This window comes from Cervus canadensis, chromosome 30 (genome assembly GCF_019320065.1).
Source record: "Cervus canadensis isolate Bull #8, Minnesota chromosome 30, ASM1932006v1, whole genome shotgun sequence".
Classification (NCBI taxonomy): Eukaryota; Metazoa; Chordata; class Mammalia; order Artiodactyla; family Cervidae; genus Cervus; species Cervus canadensis.
The window spans coordinates 42,068,732-42,083,097 of record NC_057415.1 but is presented as its reverse complement, the minus strand read 5'-3'; the positions used below and the strand labels follow the sequence as shown (position 1 = coordinate 42,083,097).

Genomic DNA, 14,366 nt, shown 5'->3' with positions numbered 1-14,366 from the left:
TGTAAAACTGAGAGGGAAGGTCTGTTGCATCCATGCTCAGCGTGCGGCTGCAAGACCAGCGCTGGTAGTCCTGATGCCAAGGAAGGGAATGCCCTTCTCAATGCCACATGAATTTGTGAAAAGGCCACAAATAGGCCGCCACTATATTTTTGTCAAGACTTACAAGAATAATTAAAAAAGGACAAGGGAAGTACAAAAGATTTTTAAGCTAGTAAGAGCTTGCTTAAACACTTAAATTTTATTTCAAAGGAGATACCATCCAGAAATTGTATTTACTATTAGTTACAAAATATATTAATATTTACTGTTGTTATAATTGTTTTTCTTCCCAATCTCCTCTTTTCCACACTCTGATCAGGTCAACTATGGTTTTATAAAACTTGGTACTCTTAAGAAATATAACACTGTCAACTGGTAAATGGTCATTTAGTATCTAATAAGTAAACAAATGGAAAGTACACAATTACTATATTAAGCCAACCTATTTTTATTTCCTTTTCTAATCATATGAAAGCGATTTTACATGAATTCCTGGGATTCAAACTACTTTATTTTTTAATTAACTACCTTATTTTCAATTGACATATAATTGATTTATGTTTCAGTGTAGAAATATATACCTGTTCTTTTTCATATTCTTTTCCATTATAGGTTATAAGATACTGCACACAGTTCCCTGTGCTAGAGGGTGGGTCCTTGTTCACCTATTTTAAATACAGTAGCATGTGTATGTTAATACCAAATTCCCAAATTATCCCTCCTCTTCTCTTTCCCCTTTGGTAACCATAAATTTGTTTTCTATGTCTATGAGTCTATTTCTATTTTGTAAATAAGTTCATTTGTATCATTTTTTTTAGATTCTACATGTAAGTGATATATGCTAATTGCCTTTCCCTGATTTACTTCACTTAGTATGATAATCTCTTGGCCTCTCCATTTTACTGCAAATGGTATTATTTCATTCTCTTTTATGGCTAAGTAATATTACACACACACACACACACACACACACACACACACACTGTATCTTCCATTCATCTATTGACAGACATTTCAGTTGCTCCCAAAGTCTTGGTTACTTTATCAAAAAATAGTGCTGCTATGAACATTGGCATGCATGTATCTTTTCAAATAGTTTTCCTCTTTTCCAGATATAGATCCAGGAGTGGGATTGCTGGATCATATAGTAACTGTTTTAGTTTTTTAAGAAACCTCCACACTGTTCTCCATAGTGGCGGTACCAATTCACACTTCCGCCAACAGTGTAGGAGGGTTCCACACCCTCTCCAGCATTTATTATTTGTAGACGATGGGCATTCTGACCAGTGTGAGGTGGTAGCTCATTGTAGTTTTGATTTGTATTTCTCTAATAACTCACAATGCTGAGCATCTTTCCCTGTGCCTGTTTCAAACTATCTTACCTTACTTAACCTTCACCCAGTGAGACGCTAGTAACCCTCCTCAGCCGCAGGTACTGGAACAGGCACCTACAATCTGGGCATTCACTGCTCTGAGTCTAGCAGGAGAGACAGATAATCTAAACAGATGATTTCACACACAGGATAAAATGCTTTGAGCACAAGTTAAAGGAAAATCAGAGTTCTGAACCCAGATTTTCAGCAGATACAGTGGAAGGTCTGAGTGGGCTTCCTGGTGGAAAATGCAACCCATTTGTCTAACAGCTAAACAAAACTGTATTTTAATGTGATCAAGAATATACTAAAACTGGTCACTGTCTGCCTCCCTGCCCTTATTTCTCACTCTCCCTACTCCTCTCCTCATTCCTGGCGTACTGGAGGCACACTTTCAGCACTTCAAATGCACTATGCTCTCTCCTTGTCTCTCTGCCTAGAACACATCCCTTGCGTCTACTCATCTCACCCCGGCTCCCTCTGCACGGCTAAACCCTCGTCATCTTCCAAGCCTCGGCTGAAGCATCCTTGCCACGGGCGGTCTCCCGACCACTGCTGCCCTGGCCCAGGCCCTCCCCTCCTCCCTCTGACACCTGTTCCACCTGCGGGGCTGTCGGCCTCACAAGGACAGGAACCACGTCCGTGCTTCTCTCTGCAGCACCCAGGGCATCTGGTCTTTAGTGGCCAATCAGTAAGTATTTATTGGATAAATAAATAACTATTTATCTAATTTTCAAGGTATAATTTAAACTAGTGGATGTTTCACCCAACCAAAACAGCAAGTAGCAAAGTAAAATTTAATATCAACTTGAAAGAGGCCTCTTGAAGCTGGTTTGAGAAAGAAAAACTAGAATTTAGTGATTACCAACTGTTAGTGCTTCCTGTCCACTGTCTCACTTATCCTCACCATAACTCACATGACAGAAGAGGTAAGTATTTGTCAGAGGCTCAGAGCCATGAAGTGACTTGTCCATGTTCACACAGGGGTCACACTTAAGCTCAGAACATCTGACTCCAAACATGTGCTCTTCTCATCACTTCACACTGCTGTTGTTTAGTGGCTAAGTTATGTTTGACTCTTCTGCGACCCCATGGACTGTAGCCTGCCAGGCTCCTCTGTCTATAGGATTTCTCAGGCAAGAATGCTGGAGTGGGTTGCCACTTCCATCTCCAGGGGATCTTCTCAACCCAGGGATTGGTCGAACCTGCATTACCTGCATTGTGGGTGGGTACTTTACCACTGAGCCACCGGGGAAGCCCATCATTCCACATCGGCTTAAAAAGTCTTTAATATTAGAGTAAAGGAAAGGAAAGCTGTTATGTGAAGGCCCAGGCTACTTGCTTTCTAGATGGCTTCATGCTCTTACTCACCTGGCTGAGCCTTGTTAGTTTTCCCAGCTCTTCCTTGAGCTGGCTGGCTTCGGCATCCCTCATTTTTAGTTGAGCCTCTAACTCAGCCTCGTAGGCACTGAGATCTCCTTGGGTCTGCTGCAGGGATGCATTCACCTCATGCTGCTCTTGCAGGGCACTTTCTAGCTCTGCAAGCTCCTGCAAGGATTCAGTGTATGGTTAAGTACAGAACCCTCATTGTGCTGCTTAAGCATCTGCAAGTCATTATAAGTAACCTGAGCACTTAAAACCAAATGCAGGCCAGCCACTGCTGGCCAGGCACAGAGAGCATTCACTGGCAATATGATGAGGCTGCAGGCTGTGTGAATCTAGGTTGGAAAACAAAACCCTGACTGTTATCAGAAAAATCAGCAAGCTACAACTTGTTTTTCAGAGTAACCAGATGTGTGATCTTTTAAATGAGTGCTATGTATTCATAAAAAGGAAAAAAAAAAAGAGGATAAAATTTAAGGCCTATTTTCCTTCAGACATTGGAATAAATGTTTTCATTCATTATTTCACTATACCCTCAGAGTAACTACGTAAGGCAAGGTATCATCCCCGATTTATAGATGCGGAAATGGAGAATGAACATCGAAGCAAACAGCACCGGGCTGTGCAGCTAAAAAAACGGTAAGAGTCAGAATATGAACTGAGATTTCTGACTCCAAAGCCCACACTTTCTGTTAAACCATAGTATGTTCACTTACCAGAAGAACAAAATGGGACTAGCACGCTCTAATATTAAGGATGACAGAGAAACTTAAATGAATGTTGATAAAATGTAAATATATATTGATTAGTATGCCACAGTTCTGATCCATTTTAGCCCATTTTTTTTTATGATTAAACATTATAATTTTCATCTATTTATTTGGGATCTTGAGAATTAGACCAAACTACTCTGGATTACAAAGGAGAATCGTGTGATGAGAACTTCTATAGAAGAGTTTCTCAGTGGGTGATACAAGATCACCTAGCATCTGCGTCATCTGGGTTGCTTGTCCAGGATGCAGATTCTACATATAACCAACAGAGAATTAATATCCAGAATATATAAAGAGTTTCTACAAATCATTAAGAAAAAGACAGACAATCCAACAGAAAAAACTGGGCAAAGAATATGAAAAGGGAATTCACTGAAGAGAAAAACTGAATGGCAGGTAAACAGATAAAAAGTACTTAACTTCTCCAGTAATTAGGGGGAAATGTAGTTAAAATGAGACATTATTTTGCACAGAGCATAGAGGAACAAGTTAAACCAACCATGAGGAAACAATCAGACAAATCTAGAAGGTGGGATACCATACAGAACTACTAGCTGGATTCTATACAAACACACACAAGCTATAAAACACACCCTTGGCATAATTGGGAAAATGTGAATATGGCTCAGATGTTAGACAATATTAAGGAACTGCTGTTGATTTTCTAGGTGTAATAATGGTATCAGAGTGATGGAGGAAAATAGCCTCATTTTAAAGATATGTGGACTAAAGGGATGATGTCTTAACACCTGCAACTTTCAAATGACCCAGCAACATATATATATATATATATGGTAAACTATTTGTTTAATTTAGGAGAGCACACAGAAGCTCAATGAACTATTCTTTCCACTTTCCTGTAAATGTAAAAAAACACAAAGATCATTTCAAATCTGGCAGATTGGCAAACACTAAGTCTGGCAAAATATTATATTTCCTAAATTTGATCCTTATTCTGTGCTTACGTTAGAAAATGTCCTTGTTCTTAGGAAAGACATGCTGAAATATTTCAAAGCTAAAGAGCATGATTGTCTACAACTAATTCTAACATGATTAGGAAAAAAATAATATAAAGATGTACATAAAATCATGTAAAATTAAATATGAGATAAAGCAAATGTGGCAAAGTATTAAACGGTGACTCTGAATGGAAGATACAGTGAGTTATTCTTGCAACTCTCCTGTATGCTTGAAATTATTTCAAAATTAAGGCTTACAAAATGAAAGTTAGATAACTGTAAGGTGATGGCAAGGAAGTGGTGTAATGGTAGCCTTCACACTGCTAGCGGGAACAGAAATTCAAAGAATCACTATGGACAGTAATTTGATAATATCTAGTGAACTTGAGGAGGCACATATACTTTGAGCCACAGTCCCCTGTGAACACAGTCCCCGTGGTCCAGATATATGTAAGAATGTCACTCTCAGTATCATAATAGCAAAAGACTAGAAACCATCTCAATATCCCCCAAGAAGAGGATGAATAAGCAATAAATTAAATGGTATGCTATATACATCAAAAAAAACAGAGCTAAATGTATCAATGTGCACAATTCTCAAAAACACAAACATGAAGTGAGAAAGGAAGTGGCCAAAGAATACACTATGTGCTTTTCATATAAACCCTAAAATTATGTGAAACAATAACACATATTTTTATAGATGGATACACATAAAATAAAAGAAGAGATATAGAGGGAAATAATAACCATATTTAGGGTTTTGCTACTTTCAGGAGGCAGTACAGAGAGGGTTTCAAGTATATCTGTATGTTTTATTTTTTAAGCTGAGTTGTTGATACATGGTGCTAAATATTTTTGATATTCTTATATGCCTGATAAATTTCATAACATTAAAACATATTAATTCAAATTTCCAAAGACAGCCCTACTGAGGATGAGGTTTGGGAACCTGGATTCTCTTGCAATAGAAAGTTTGCCAAACAACTTAAACAAAGCAAGTGAAATCTGTGAATGAGTGTCAACCAATCAAGCATGGAAGGGTTTAATTTACAACGATGTGCCCGTCTTGTCATCTGTAAGATAACACTAACATTATGAAGTAACAACAACAAGAATAAGAAAAACTGTGTTGTACTTAATTTTGCTGCACAAATAATAAAATATGAACATCTAATATAGTAATTATAACAGCTACACTTTCTTATTCTTTCAAGTTATTTGAGCACAGTACTTTTCGGGGATAGAAATTTTGATAAAATAATCTTCCTGTTCTTAGTAAAGGAAAAAAGCGTCACTCCAAGCGTATCACAGAGGGGAAACCCCAAACAGGAGCAGCCACTCCTGTCACTCACAGCCGCACTGGCGCTGACTTCCTTAACGAGCCTCATTTGGACGCCACCTACTTCTGAGGCCAGGGAAACAGACAAGGAGAAACAAATCATACCTTCCTCATATTTTCTGCATCTAAGGCAACTATTTCCAGTTGGTCCCTTTCCTGCTCGACCTCAGTCAACCTTTGCAGCAACACCTCTTTCTCATCCTGCAGCCTTCTGCACTCGTTCTGGGCCTGAGCGGCCTGGCCCTTAACAGTCCCCAGGTATTCCTGCAGCCCACTGATGATGCCTTCTAAGTCCTTCTTCAGGGCTTCATTTGCTGCTATCTGGCCTGAGCAAGACAGAGAAAGGGAAGGTGAGGATGTTTACAAGAAAATGCTTTCAGGATATATTATTACTGCATTTAGACTCCTTAGCTATTTGTTACTAACTAAGAATGAAATTCTAAGCTTCCAAGTATTTCCTACTGTCTTATTTTTCATATTTAAGATACAATAATAGCTTCCCCCCTATTATCCATGGTACAGGAGTATCAAGCATGTACACAATAAAAACAGTATAGTCATTGGTGTTACTTATGAAAAGTTCAAAGTAGTAATCTCCAAATAAAATAATGAAGAATGTGCAACAAAGCTGAGATCTTACTACTGGACACACAAAACAAAACCAAGTCAAAACCAAGATTGGCAGCATGAACCTATAACCAGAAGACTTAAAAAAAAAACCACCAATCACATATTGGGTACCTACTATGTCCAGGCACTTTATGAACACTCTCTCACTTAATCCTCTCCAAAACTAATGATCATGACAAAAATAACTTGTCCCAGGTCACACAGCTGATAATGGCAAAACAAGGACTGGGATCTTTTTACACCAAGCCAAGGTTCTTATCACTGCAGGCTAGTATCTTCCTCTTCCACTATTTTGACAATGTCACAATTTAAATCTGCATTGCAAAAATAGATTCTAAAATTCTTTCTGCACTCTCCTTATAACCAGACACGGACTGCCTGATAGCAGTTGTAAGTGACAAGGATTTTATGCCTTAGAAGACGACAGTCACCTGCCAGTGTTTATCGTGATCACGTATGGACTTCTTGCCATAGTGACCTGACTCAGTGGGACATCAACCCAAGAAAACCGAAATAAAAATTTTTAACTTTGTCAAACATTTTTGAGAACTCTGTAAATATTTCCCTATCAAATACTAGCACTAACAGCTGAAGCATGTTCGGCTAATATTTGGATTAATGCCTGTCATTTTGAAACTGATGTACCTCAAAGCATACTTAGAATTCTCACCTTCAGTAAGCTGTTGTTCAAGGTCCTTTATCTCTTCCGTTTCTTTAGCAATTCTAGAAAGTATCTCGTCCAAACGGCTCTCAAGCTGTCTGTACTGCTGGTTCATAACGCCAAGTTGTTGTTCTTTACCCCTTTTCTGAGCCTTCATATGGCACTAAATTGGAAAAAAAAAATCCAAATTCTTTCAACGTTTATAAAAATAATCCTTAATAACATTTATAAGGAAGAATGGAAAAGAAAATGTAACAATTTGCATCTGTCTTGTGTCAGACACTGTGTTGTATTCACATGAACAGTTTTCTTTGTGACCCCATGGACTGCAGCATGCCAGGCTTCCCTGTCCATCACCAACTCCTGGAGCTTGCTCACACTCATGTCCACCGAGTCGGTGATGCCATCCAACCATCTTGTCCTCTGTTGTCTCCTTCTCCCCCATCTTCAATCTTCCCAGCATCAAGGTCTTTCCAATGAATCAGTTCTTCCCATCAGGTGGCCAAACTATTGGCCAAAGCATTCAGCTTCAGCATGAGTCCTTCCAGTGAATATTCAGGACTGATCTCCTTTAGGATGGACTGGCTGGATCTCCTTGCAGTCCAAGGGACTCTCAAGAATCTTCTCCAACACCACAGTTCAAAAGCATCAATTCTTTGGCGCTCAGCTTTCTTTATGGTCCAACTTTATAGTCACACCCATACGTGACAACTGGAAAAACCATAGCTTTGACTAGACAGATCTTTGTCAGCAAAGTAATGTTTTTATAATATTTTTGGGGAAACAGAGACATGACATAAATACTTCCTTAGAATTCAATTTTATTTTCAATTCTTTATACAAAGAAACATTTAAGTTCTATAAACTGGGAGTTGAGACAGACCTCAAAGACCATTTAGGCCAGTGATCTTCAAGATGGAGGGCCCTATGGAGGCACTCCCTTCTCTAACCACTACCTATATCCCTGGTAGAAAAAGAGCTTTCACACACCCACACATACCTTGGCGGTCATTGCTTTAGGGAGCTACTGTTAACTCAAAGGATTGGATTGTGTTTCTCAGGTGTGCTGGGATGAAAAACAGAACCAATGATCTAGTCTAACTCCTTCACGCATGAGAACTGAATCTCAGATCCACCAAATGACTTGCCCAGGTCTCCTTAGGCAACTGTTCTTATGGAGACAAAATAATTCCCCAGAGAACCTGTGTCCTCCCACTCACACTCTCATAGCTCTAGTTTGCCCCCACAGGATCAGAGGAACAGAACAAAAATAAATCAAGAGAAAGTTATCAGGAGAAAGAACTATATCCATCTGAGTAACAAACTCCATGCTTCTCAAGTCTAAGACTATAATTTGATTATAAAAGAACATTCCTTGATTTTACATGCTGTTGCCTCCAAATTCAAGAAAGAAAGTCTCTCCATTTCTGAAGAATAGATGAGGGCCAGCTTGACTCAATGGGATTTTCAAAACTCCTCCTACTCTCCCAAAATACCCATCTGAAATCTTTCTCAAAAGGTAACTAAAGATAAAAGTTTAAATTCTAAGTAAATTTAGGATTTTTGTGGCTCAGAGTGAATTTTTAAAATCTTCTGTCCTCTTATCTGTATCAATAAATCTTAAAAATTCACTATTAAAACTTATACTGAAATCTCTACATGCAGGACAAAAAATTAGTTCAATACATCAATGATCTGCATTAAACACATGGGAGCAAAAGTATAGTCAGCGATTTTACTACTGTGGAGCTCACAATAGAGGTACTGTAAAAACAGGAACTTACATCTCTGACTCCTCCTCCTTTCTAAGTCCTTTGTACAGAGAGAGAGAGAGAGAATGATCATACCTTAACTTAGAATGTGTCCTGTTAAAACCGAGCCGTTGAGAACAGAGGAGCTGTGGGCGGAACGCTTTCTAATGTTGCCTTGAAATTCATGTGCACTTCCCTCTCTGACAGTCACATTTTTGTAAGCGCCTCCGAGCCTCTAACCTCCCAGCTCTTCAAACCACATTCCTGGCGGAGACTGAGCGGCAACCCAGCCCGTCCAATCGCAAGCAGCCTCTGCAAGCAGGCCCCACCCTCCCCGCTTTAAATCACAACACAGGAAGCTCCCCCAAGCCAATCGCGAAAACCTCTGCGACAGATTCCCACAGGCTGATTCCCTCCAGGGGTAGTTACCTTCTGCTTCCACAGGGCGCAGTTACACAGTGAACGGGGATACACATCTCCCCTTATTACGTCTGTTCCTCGGATACCTCTGCTTCTAGCTGTGAACCGTTTTCTCTAACTAAAAGGGGATTTGATTTTTACATAGTATCTTTTGCTTTTGAAAACTTGTTAAATGCTTAACGTTTGCTGAAAACTTGACTAGGCTTGGCACTGAGCTAATTTTAAAAGTAATTAATCTCTTTAGATTTGTAACTCCTCTGTGAGGAGAAAGTCATTGTAGCAGCATAAGCATGGGCTCTGCCTCTTCTTAAAAGGGAGACTTGGGAAATCATTTAATCTTTCTACATCATATTTTTATCTTATTTGTTGTTGTTCAGTCACTAAGTTGAGTCTGATTCTTTTGTGACCCCATGGGCTGTAGCCCGCCAGACTCCTCTGTCCATGGAATTTTCCAGGCAAGAATACTGGAGTGGGTTGCCATTTCCTTCTCTAGGGGATCTTCCCGACCCAGGGATGGAACCCACATTGCCTGCACTAGCAGGCAGATTTTTTTTTTTTTACCACTGAGCAACTAGAGAAGCCCCCCCACTTTTTTTTTTTTTTTCATCTTATGCAAGTTAAAAAGTCACCAATCTCATTTGGATGCTGTAATAAAATAAAGTTCCTCACCGTATATGCCTAAAACCAAGTACAATGCAAGACACATCATTGTCACTTAATACGTTTGTTTCTCATCATATCTCATTAACTGCGTTCTCATCTCTCAAGCTTTTACTTTTAAATGCTATTTGCAATTCAGAAAGATACTTCATCTGATTAGATAATAACAGTTAGTCTATATCTGCAGAAAAATATGCAAAATACCAAGCTTGATTCTTTCCCTCTTGCTAAAATGTTCACATTTTGCAGCATAAAATGAGGTGCCAACCAATAGCCAATAAGGTGACTTTGTGCAAACTGGAAAAAGATGCTCCTTCTGGGTAAATGAATTAAAGAGAGACACCCTCTCGTACTCAGACTAAAGTTACAACCCTAGAACTAAACTTCAGGAGTCTTAAAATCTGGCCTGCATGCTTCATCCCCACTAACACCTTGATTCTGACTATCTTCAAAACTTGCATGCCTGTCCTCCTTTTCCTTTCACCTCTTTCTGTATGTAACACTTCACAGACACCCAGTGTGTACTGGACTCCCTGTATGCCAAGACTGTCACAGTTGTTTGTTGAAAGCAAACAGACAATCTAGGGTCTAATTACACTCATAGATCACAGAACTCAAACAGCAAGAAAAGGAGCTTTGAGTAGGAGCGATAGGCCTGATCTTCCCTGTTTTCCTTAATGCAATCATTCTAAACATAGTATTGGCCCTTGGGGATACAGTTCCTGTCCTTAGGGGCCTTACATGGGGTGGTCGACTTCTGAGCAAATAAATGTGATAAGGGAAGATATTACAGGCCATATTATATATTATTTAAAATCTCTAATTTTCCATGTGGGCTTCCCAGCGGCTCAGTGGTAAAATATCCGCCTGCAATGCAGGAGATCAGGTTCGACCTCTGCACTGGGAAGATTCCCTGGAGAAGAAAACGGCAATCCATTCCAGTATTCTTGCCTGGGAAATCCCAGAGGAGCCTGGCAGGTTACAGCTGGGTCGCGCAAGAGTTGGATATGACTTAGTGACTAAATAAAAACAACAAACAATATGTATACACACACATATTGTATACACACACACACACATAAACATGTCGCTCACATTTGTGTGTCAAGCTAAGAGATTTTCAGAAAGGACTCTGAGACTAAAAATGATGAGACATAATATCTATTAACAGAAAAAATGATATTCTCACTCCCACAGAACAAGCCAAAGCTCTCTCCGTTTACTTACATGTTTTGGGTCTTCGGAATCCAGACTATCAATAACTCTTTGGAGGTCCTTGATCTCCTCCTGCTTTTCAGCAATTTCTCCTCTTTGCTTTTCCATCTGCATTTCTAGATCAAGAGCTTCCTGGCGTAATTTATTTAGAAGTTGTATCCTGCCACTCAGCTGCTTGAAAAGAAAGTCTTTCTCTGCTTCTGAAATCTAATTCCCCCCACACCCCAATACACAATTAGCAAATGACAGAAACACTGATTTTCAAATTTATAGAAAACAACTAGTACAATTTTAAAAAGTACAATTGCATGCTCTATCAGATTTTTTTTAGTAAAAGTAAAATGTAAGAGTTATCTAGGCAACCCATTCATATCTTATGCTTTTATCTTTATTACATGTAAAAATGTTTATAAGAGCTTATGAAAAGTAAATGCAGGTAGTAATGAAATTTGTCATTCCAGTACAAATAACATAAATTATTAATAATAATAACCATAGCCTTAACAGTAGTTGACTTTATACAACACCTACCCTTGTATTAGAATATCAAACTAACTGACAGTGTAATGAAAGCCTTTATTATAAGGCTCTATTATCTTTAAAAATATAAATATTTTAAAAATATATAAATAACTCACTTAAAATAGCTATTTTTTCCTAAATACATTTTATAAGGATCTATTTACTTAAATACTTTGTACATTATTTACTTCTATCAATTTATCTACATAAAGCTTTGGCCAGTGCTGTTTTAAAACATTCCTGTAAATTCTGAATTCTCATAAACTGCTCTTGACGGCTCTGCGCGCCTCATCTCCCGTCACCACCCCTTCTTTGCCTCCCGTCGCCCCCGCCAGACCCTCACCCAGCCCCCTCCTCTCCGTGGCTGCCGTCACTTATGTAGTCCAAGCCGCCATGTCTCGCCTGTGCCAGACCACAGCCTCCAAACCAATGCACACATCTCCACTCTTTCCACCTCTCAACCCACTTCACTCTCAGCAAGTAGGAGAGTGACCTTATAAAAATACAAGTAAGATCAGCCACTCTACCACCTAAAGTCCTTCAAAGGCTTCCTATTACAGTCAGGATAAAATTCAAACCCTTTAAAATGGTCTATGATGCTGGCATGAGCTTTAACCTCATCTTGACTACATGCTCCCTCACTCTGCAGGGGACTCTTTAGTCTGAAGCCTTTTGCACACTCGGTCACCTCCACCCGGAAGCCCTCACTGGCTCCCTCTCATCCTTTCTCAGCCTAAGTGTCGCCTCCTCAGCAAGGCCTCTGTGGGCCGCCCCAATCTACATCCTTTTTATTGTTTCTGCTAATTTTCGTTTTTCCCCTCCCTAAAACCTATGCTGTTTATCTATACATTTCTTCTAAACTTATTTTTATTATCTATTGCCTACTTCCTGTCCTGGAGGGAGGAACACAGCTATTCATTACTCAAGGCCCAGCCCAGGCAGCAACTGCCACACAAACCCGAATCAATTTCTGGTTACTAAACAATCTGAAAGTAACAACACAGGGTATCTTTTTAAAAGAATATGTAACTTGGACTTCATGTTCTTTTCTACTTACTATGGTGTGAATACAGTTACCATCAAAATTTTGAAATACTGATTTTTAGAAGTTGCAAATAATTAAAACCTTTTACATACTTAAAAACTAAAATGTCAAAATACTTCCTTTTTTTAACTTTCTTCCTATTCAACTACGTTACAGGTTCTGAGCTGTTTACTTCTTCATGACATCATCTTTTTATATACTGAATTTTATATCATTTATATTTTTGCTGCCTGTGTTTAATAATGTTATTATAGAGATGTCTTCTGGCTGTTAATCTAGGTCCCAGGATCTTAATGGTGGGGACTGTTTAATTAAATTAGGAAAGATATTAGGAAGGAGTTTCCCTTGATAAATTAGACACTTTCATAATAGAGTAGATGGAATGTATCTTTTTTTACATAAAAGTAATATATACCTGTATACTCTATAAAATGCTAATAAGATGTCATCCTGAATGGCAGGAAATGAAATTGGAAAATGCTAGAACCATGTTTGACTCTGAAATTTGTTATTCCACAATTAATTAGGCAGCAATGATTTAAAGACTGTTTGAAGACAGTCTTTACACAGTTATGAAGAGGGAAGCACATCTCATTTTTGGCATTTCCTCTTAGCAATACAGCTTTACTTTAACCTACTTTTTTAAGTTGTACAGCTTCTTCTAGTTGTTTAAATTCTTCAGTGGCTCTTAAAATTTGTTGTTCCGCCTTTTCTATTTCACCATGCAGTTCTGATAGTCGAGCTTGTGCTACAAATTTAAAAACCATGCACACAGACACACACAAGAAAAATCTTTAATTCTCAAATTTCTACCTTTTTCTTAGCAATAACTTCCTCTCCCCCCCAATTTAACTCTGTAATTATACATCACATGAATATAAAAAAGTAATTGCTTAAGATGGTTTTCCTCTCTATTAATCTATAGAATAGTTTCATGATATGACATAGAGCTATAATTGATTCATTTACTTGTAAAATTCTTAACATAAAAGGGGCTTTACTTGATAGTCCCCAAATTAAGGAACTTTTGAGAGGCTAAGGATTTTGCTTGAAAATATGCACTTACAAATCAATGATTTTCTACCTCAAATTTCTAATTTCTCTCCCCCTTCCTCCTTCCCCACCTCCTATAAAACTATGCCCCCTTGAAGCTAGTCAGTACATATATCTGATTTAGTTTTGCTTTTCCCTTCCAGAGCCTTGAATATAGTGTATGCAGACATGGACAGCCAGCCTCATTTTTCCTGTCTCCAGGTCAACCTCTGTTGGCCTTCTGAGTTTTCCAGTTAGCTGCCAACCAAGGGAAGATGGGCCACTAATCTCACTGGCTGAGATCCCCACAATGGGCCATCATTACCAGGGAGACAGATGCATGAACTCAAGACTGCTTTCTAATTCCTTCATATGCATACAGCTAAGTGGGTAAGTGCATTCAAAGCTTGCCATTTGGAAGGTCTCTAAGTGTCCCCTTGGGTTGATTTCTTTCTCTTTATGACTGGCTGCCAGGAAGTGGTAAGATTCCTTGAATTACATGATTTGGGAGGCAACTGAGGAAATGGAGTGTGGGACAGGTCAGGAAGAGTCAGAGGTCAG

At 38.9% G+C, this 14,366-nt stretch overlaps 1 protein-coding gene across 3 annotated transcripts in view; it reads right to left on the bottom strand.

Moving 5' to 3' along the window:
• The window catches only part of CNTRL (centriolin), an 81,382-nt gene that overhangs the window by 39,220 nt on the left and 27,796 nt on the right, over nucleotides 1-14,366 (bottom strand). For all 3 annotated transcript variants that reach the window (XM_043452885.1, XM_043452883.1, XM_043452884.1), the window contains 5 exons: nucleotides 13,412-13,521; nucleotides 11,219-11,413; nucleotides 7,170-7,323; nucleotides 5,975-6,195; nucleotides 2,784-2,960 (listed from right to left, as the gene is read on the bottom strand). In XM_043452885.1, coding sequence (XP_043308820.1) covers nucleotides 2,784-2,960; nucleotides 5,975-6,195; nucleotides 7,170-7,323; nucleotides 11,219-11,413; nucleotides 13,412-13,521 — 857 coding nt within the window. The remainder of the gene's footprint in view (nucleotides 1-2,783; nucleotides 2,961-5,974; nucleotides 6,196-7,169; nucleotides 7,324-11,218; nucleotides 11,414-13,411; nucleotides 13,522-14,366) is intronic.